This window comes from Morone saxatilis, unplaced genomic scaffold (assembly GCF_004916995.1).
Source record: "Morone saxatilis isolate NCDOM2014 unplaced genomic scaffold, NCSU_SB_2.0 Contig3, whole genome shotgun sequence".
In the NCBI taxonomy this organism is placed as follows: domain Eukaryota; kingdom Metazoa; phylum Chordata; class Actinopteri; family Moronidae; genus Morone; species Morone saxatilis.
The window spans coordinates 20,681,669-20,688,671 of NW_023339873.1; the positions used below are offsets into that span (position 1 = coordinate 20,681,669).

The 7,003-nt window shown below is 40.7% G+C and overlaps 1 protein-coding gene across 4 annotated transcripts in view; it reads right to left on the reverse strand.

The window, feature by feature from the left end:
• daam2 (dishevelled associated activator of morphogenesis 2) overlaps positions 1-7,003 on the reverse strand; it is a 95,243-nt gene that overhangs the window by 39,082 nt on the left and 49,158 nt on the right. For all 4 annotated transcript variants that reach the window (XM_035674293.1, XM_035674292.1, XM_035674295.1 and 1 more), the window contains exon 4: positions 3,526-3,600. In XM_035674293.1, coding sequence (XP_035530186.1) covers positions 3,526-3,600 — 75 coding nt within the window. The remainder of the gene's footprint in view (positions 1-3,525; positions 3,601-7,003) is intronic.

Here is a 7,003-nt window from a genome sequence, read left to right on the forward strand (position 1 = left end):
CAAGAAGTAAAGGCTCTGGCTCCTGTTTCTCTAAACGAATATGTTCATAGTCAATGGGAAGTTGGACACAACAAGTGTTGGGGAGAGTGAATGATTTGGTCGTGCTGCGAGCCAGTTCACCGTGTCAACGAGTCTAGCCAAATGGCTCCTTCCTACATCTGCTATTTGTAAGCTCATTTGTACCTGTGGCCAACATTCACATAAGGATACTATTATAGCCAGTTGGTAAACCAGCAGAAGGTACTTCCCTAAATCCCTATTATGGGAAGTGCCCCCCAGAGCCAGAACTATGCCTTTAAGCTAGTCGGCAGTGCGTCGTTAACTGAGTGAGTGATGAGTGCAGCTCATCAAACCTTAATTTGGACCATGTGGGTCACTGATGCGCCAAGTACAAAAGCATTTGTCCAATAAAAATGAAGGCAAACATAATTATTTTAACTAAAGTAATCATGTGAAGTCAGAATCACAAAACCTAATTAAGCTAACAAAATGCTAGCTGAAACACAGCGATTATCCTGTTGTTCCTATGTGGCTAAGACTAACAACTGAAATAGATTGGAGTATGGTGACTGGAAACAAGTGGAAATAACAGCTTTCTTCAACTGAAATGCCAACTACCACCAATGAAAGCTAGTCATTCCAAAACATTGCAACATTCTTTTTCTTAGTTATATAGCATTATCAAAACTAGCAAGTCTAAAGATGTAAGTTACAGTTGTACAGTAAGTGCCATCATGTCTTTTTAACGTCACAGCTAGGCAATGTAGCTTGTAAGCTGGCGATAACTTTCAAATACAGAAGCTTTACTTTGCTAAAGTTTGACTGAAGTACTGATAAAGGCTGCAATTTTATTTTAACACAGCTCACTCATTTGGAGCTGTGTTTCTAATGACAAGCTGAAAACGTGTTCTAATAGGTGCAATTTAAAATGTACTAACAAATATACATCATTTAAACCAGGCTTCGCTAAAGCTGCTGCATTGAAATAAAAATAAATCAATTTACAGCAACAACACTAACTGTAATAGGGACTCAAATGTGTTATGAACCTATTTTGTGGTCTGCAAAACTGCAATAGCTGAGGTCTGCATGTTTCTTCACATCTTTGCAAATTAAAAGCCCTTCTACTGGCCTTCGTCTTTAAACTTCTTTTTTTGTCTATCTGCAGAGAGAACCCTGTCCAGGAAGGGGCTCTAAATCTAACTTGGACACAGCGAGGCTAGAGAAAGTCTCGTCAGAGTCACAAGGACGTTTGAATTATCACTCTGTAGCCAATGAACAACCTCAGGGCTCTCACGCGGTTTTATGAATGAACATCAAGATGCTGGTTGTAGCCTACAATAATCTCTCCGGGCGGCAGAGCGAATATGAGCTCATCCAATAACTCAGCTACTGTGGAAGGGCTGCCCCTGGTGAGCTCACCCGGCAGCCAAGACATGAAGTCATGTACAGGGAGAGCACCTCCAAATTTTAAAATGTGCTCTTGTCAAGATGCTGTCTGGGGCACGGTGGTGGAGAAAATGGAAGACTGATAGTGGGAATGAAAAATGATTCAGGAAGGGGAGGAAATTGGTCAAGTTATGGTGAATAAGAGAGACTTGTGGAGCTTGAACAAGAGGCTGCTTGTGCAAAAAGGGGAATGGAGACAGCAGAAACATCTTTCTCAACGAGTTATTTAAATCTGTTATAGTCATCATTTTTTATCTTCTTTGTATGTATGCAAAATCAATTCTTCCATTGATGCAATATAATTTGATTTGCTCACAATATAAATACATTTGTTTTAATTTGTCAAATTAAACTCCCCCCCCCCCTAACTTTAAAGACTCTATACACTGCAGACTGTATACAAATGACTAACTTTTTCAGTAGATATAGTAAAAAAAAAAAAAAAAGAAAGAAAGACTGAAACAACTCTGACAGCATGTCTGACACAGAGGAACAGCTACAACCCTGACGGGTTTTAAATTCTTGGCAACTCCATTGTTGGATGCATCAATAAAGACAACATGGAGGAGTACAGAGAACTGAGAGAGCTGTTTCACAAGGTGCAACTACAGTCACCTGAAGCTCTATATCAGCAAGACCCGAGAGCTGGAGGTGGACTACCAGAGGAACGGGAGGCTCCCTGTCCCTGAGTATCATCCAGGGAGAGGAAGTGGAGAGGGTGGATTCTCACAGGTACCTTGCAGATCTTCTACCAGGCACACCTTATTCCCCACTTGTTGTTTGGAATAGTCCTTTACAGCCATTGTTGTTTCAATTACTGTTACTAATGTTTTTTGTCTGTTTGCTTTATTGTTTGTGGTTTATTTAGTGTTTTATCTGTTAAAAGATACAAACTAGTATTCAATGCATCAATGTTACTGGCACACTGGACTGATTTCTATATCTTCCCATATATTTTGGGGATCAATAAAGACTCATCTTAACTCACAAATTAGCACTTTCTCTTGACAATACTGTAAACACAGTGTATGTGTGTGGGTGTGTTCTGCCTGAGCCTTTAAGAGAATGACAGTACAATTATTTCTCCAGACTTCAGCGCTGAGCTCAGGTACCGGTGCAACTTCCAGAAGTAGCTCATTCTCTTCCCTCGAGTGGAGCCAGTAAACAAATACAGCTGTAAAAATAGCGCGGGTTGTTGCTACAGGCATGTATGCCAGAGAAACAAACAACATGGCAATAAACATATTAAATGCCATTATGTTTTGGCTCTGTGTTCATGGTGGCCTGCGTAAGTTATGGTTGAACAGTTTATCTGATCCGCAGCCTGGAAAGACTTGTAAACGTATTAAGTGTTGGTCTCTTTGGTTAGATGGTGAAAAAAAATCAACCTTGTGGAATGTTGAGAAGTCTCTCACTGGAATTGTAAGACTGTCTTCACCAAGGACTTGCTAGTCTCTAAATTTCATGCTTACATGTTACCCTTAAAGACCCCCTCTTAAAATGTCATGTTTTATGATCTCCAAACATTTGGGAGCCAACTTGTCGTCCACATAAGTACTCGGAGTCAGAGGTCATTGGCACAGATTGGTCAGTGACCGAATGTACAATAAAATAATGCAACTTACATAACAGCAGTGGTGTTTAAACTGATATGAGATGGGACGTAGACGAAAGTTCTGTGATGGTATCGTGCTGTTTTTATTGGCAGCCATGCTGCTTAGAAATAATGAATATTGTCATCCTGGCTTTGCTCCTGCGTCTTTGACAGCCATTCCCAGTGACTGAACTACTGAGTGCCTAAATGTCCTGTTTGTCATCACAGTGTGTGTGAATACTGGGGTCAGGGAGAAGGAATGTGGTCATGCGAATATAACAAGCAGTCAGCAGGGAGGCGATAAAAAGCGAGCCAAGAGAGAAGTCTGAGAAAGAATAACTGAGTGAACAGTGACCTAGCAGTGGCGGTCAAATGCTCGAAGTTCGTGAATTACACTGTAAAAGTAAAATTAAAGTTGGCAAGAAATATTCATTCATCTAGGGAACAGAAATCAGAATAGACATTGTGTTTGTGTGACTTACAGCAGCCATGGAGTTGATACGGTCAATGTAGTAGTCGGGCCAGCTGGTGGCCAGCTTGTTGGGGTCCTCTTGCTCCTGTGCGTGGACACAAAGACAAATTGAGTCACTTTAGAATCACTTTAAAAATGATAACAGTACAGCTCTACTTTAAGGCTACATAAATAGCGCATATTGAAACCCACAGTTTTAATTCTGACCGCAATCGGAAGTTTGACTCCCATACACTGATGTGCAAACACTGTGATGCAAACATTAGACGTGTTTATATTCTTGCTCCTCCACCGTGTTAGATGGCAATATCAGCCAGCTGGCTTGACCGTCCCACACTCAACAACTACTATCTTAATTGTCAAGAAGCTTGTGGATACTCACGGTCCCCTGAAGTGGCCTTATAATCACACTTAATTATCATTCACTTTCAGGTCATTTATTCAGCCTGACACTGTGTTTAGAGTTAGCTGATTTGTGGTTAGGAGGGGGGTTTATTTGATTTTGTTTTTCCCTAACCACTCATTACTGAATGACGTATCCATTCCACCAATGCCATCTTCAGTTGACACGGAAGCTGCAGTAGTGGTTGCTAGGAATAGTTGTTGTACAGTTGTATGCACAGAAATAGGTCAATTTAATAAATGCTATGTGTTGATGTTGACTTAAGTCAACAGCTGCATCAATTCTATCCACGATTAGCACTTTTTTTAACTGATGTAGCGGCTACATTAATTAGAAATAGTGATAAGCTACACAGCTTCAGTTAGTACCTCCATGATATATAATTATAAATAGAATAGATTTCCATTACATTTTCCATGAATACTTATGCTTCTCGGAAGATGAAACCTTATATTTATAGTGACCCTTTAACCTTAGAGGCACCATCAGGCCTAAAATTCCACATACGTATGAGAAATATCAAAAAGTATTGGGGGGGGGGGGGGGGATTCACGAGAATATTTATGCTCTACAGATGATTTTGGAAACTTTTCCGCCTATACCAACATCTTGACAATCTTTACATTTTAACCTCACTGCTGGTAAACTGATAGGAGCAGTGAAATCATCAGCTTGTTGGCAATTTTTTCCAAAATGGGGTGTGACGAACAAGGCAGGTCTGTGGCTACGACAACACCATACTCACTCTGTGCTCTATACATTACACTCTCGTAGTTTCATCCTTCCACTTTCTACCCGAGCTGCGTACTTCAGCATCCACATGGAGACTGAATGCATCAGGCAGTCCAGTCCACAATAACTGGGTCACAACAAAGAAGAACTGCCTTGAGGAACGAAATGCACTCCACAATAGTTTTCAAATAGCTCTGTCTGAGATCAATTTGTCGGGGCCAATCGGAGGAAGCGTGATGCCACGAGCAACCAAGGCACAGGGGAAAACAGAGACCATGTTCCTCGTTCACATCTGTTCTTGTTTAGCCTGGGCTTAGAGCACTGGTGGAGCGTTGTTGTTGTTCTTGTTACTGTGCGCACGTCAATGAAAGTTGGAAACTTACAGTATGCCACATTAATGCAAAATTGGATCGTTTTGTAGGACACGAGTTAGGGAAATTCTTTGCCAATGCTTTGAGTGTGTTTTAAATCTCAACATATGTCAAAAATGTAACCTTTGATTCAGAATCAGAAAGAGGAAGTTCATAAAAATACCTCTTTTTTTCTATAAATGTGGTGAAAAACAGGGCCATCAACTGAAATTAAGAGCAAAATAAAAATAAAGAAAACATTCCATGGCAGCACATCTGCATAGAATAATAAGCATGTTACAGTATAAAAGTTATTATAATAATGCTTCCCCAACAGATCATTTTCTGAGATTGCCAATTAAACATAACAATTGAATTTCCTACAAGGCCATTCATGCTGCAGCTAGAGCTCATACATTCTCTGTGTTCCTTCTCAGTATGGAAAATCAATATTTGATGCCACCCCATTGTTTCATTTCTAAAATGTTGCTTCAATATTTGCACGGTGGCACTACAAAAGTATAAAAGCAAATGACCTTCTTCGTAGATTAAGCCAGACAAACTCCCCTTCGAGCCTCAATGGATTGTCCCCAACCTCTTATTGTCTCCAGTAACTCAATAAACTTCAAACCTGGACATAAAAACGAGCTGCAGAAACAGCAAATCCACTGATTTATGCATCATAAACACTCAAGAAGCTCCACTACAGCTCTTTGGGAAAGAGTATAAAGGTTGACCAATGTGGATTTCAGTCCTCTGTTTCTGATCTCCAGCACCGGTGCCAGCATTTGAGCTCGAGCTAAAGAGCTAAACTAAAAACAAAAACAATAGAACTCACTGTACTGCTCAGCTTGTGTTTTCAAGCTGGCTGTCGTTTCCACTATACTGCTGAAAAGCCCGGGACGCGATGCCAGACAGATCCTGACGCTGAGATTAACAACTTAACTGCCTCTCTCTGGCCCGTCAGCTGAATTACAACCGCCGCCACGCCCTCAAAAACATGTCCAGTCCAATGCAACATTTACTCTGGCAGTTTCACGAGGCAGAGTAAAGTACTGTAATTTTCATCTTGTTTTGGGACAAATGAAACGATTACAACATGAGGTTTGTTTTTTGGGGGTCCTTGTCGTATCAGTGCATACACTTCCTGAATATTTGCCCTTTTAATGGAATTTCTACAAGGGGTGAAGTGATGGTAAGTCTGTTCTCGTGTGCTGCTTTCTTGATCAAACCATTTTGGGAGTTAATCACAGTTGATGACTGGTATTAAAATTTTGTGATAAGAAGCCAGACTCCAAAAAGTGGAGCCGGTTACAAATGAAAAGTGCAAACAGCAGGCTTTTGATATAAATAGAGAGAGAGTTTGTGTTTGGAGTGAATACATATTCTATATACTGAGGGCTCCTCTGCGTATGGGCCCTATTCTGGGTGAAAACATTCCAGTCGCGTGCTCTGCTGCGACAGTTTAAGGTCAAACCCTTCGTTCTATTACAGCAATTACACACTTACACTACACTGTACATTCCTCGTGTCTAGTGACATTAAATATGATTTACAATCCGAGTTGCAGTAGAGGAGAACAGGAATCCCCAGCAGTGTATCAGGTATATTTCTGTAAGGTGTTCCTCTTGTTACAACCATCTGTTGAGGGATATATTGTTTCTCTGAAGGCCCAAATACCTGACTGAAGCCAGAGTTCAAGAATATTTCACTGTATGTTTGGCAGGCTATTACATTTGCAGAGGCACCTGTTGAAAGAGTAGATGAAATTACATATTTCAGCTCCCCTGCTGTCTTAAAGATTTCAAACCCCCTAAAAGGTTTCACTGACAATGATAATTGAGCTCACAAAGGGTAAGAAACCTACAGACATATACATTTCAAGTCCAGGTTTCAGGAGCAACAGGGGGTAGAAAGTCCAAATACTCAATTGGCCACAGAAAGTAAGTGTTATGGGATGTTGCTACTGTTTGCTTGACTCTAAAACGTACACTCACTTTGGA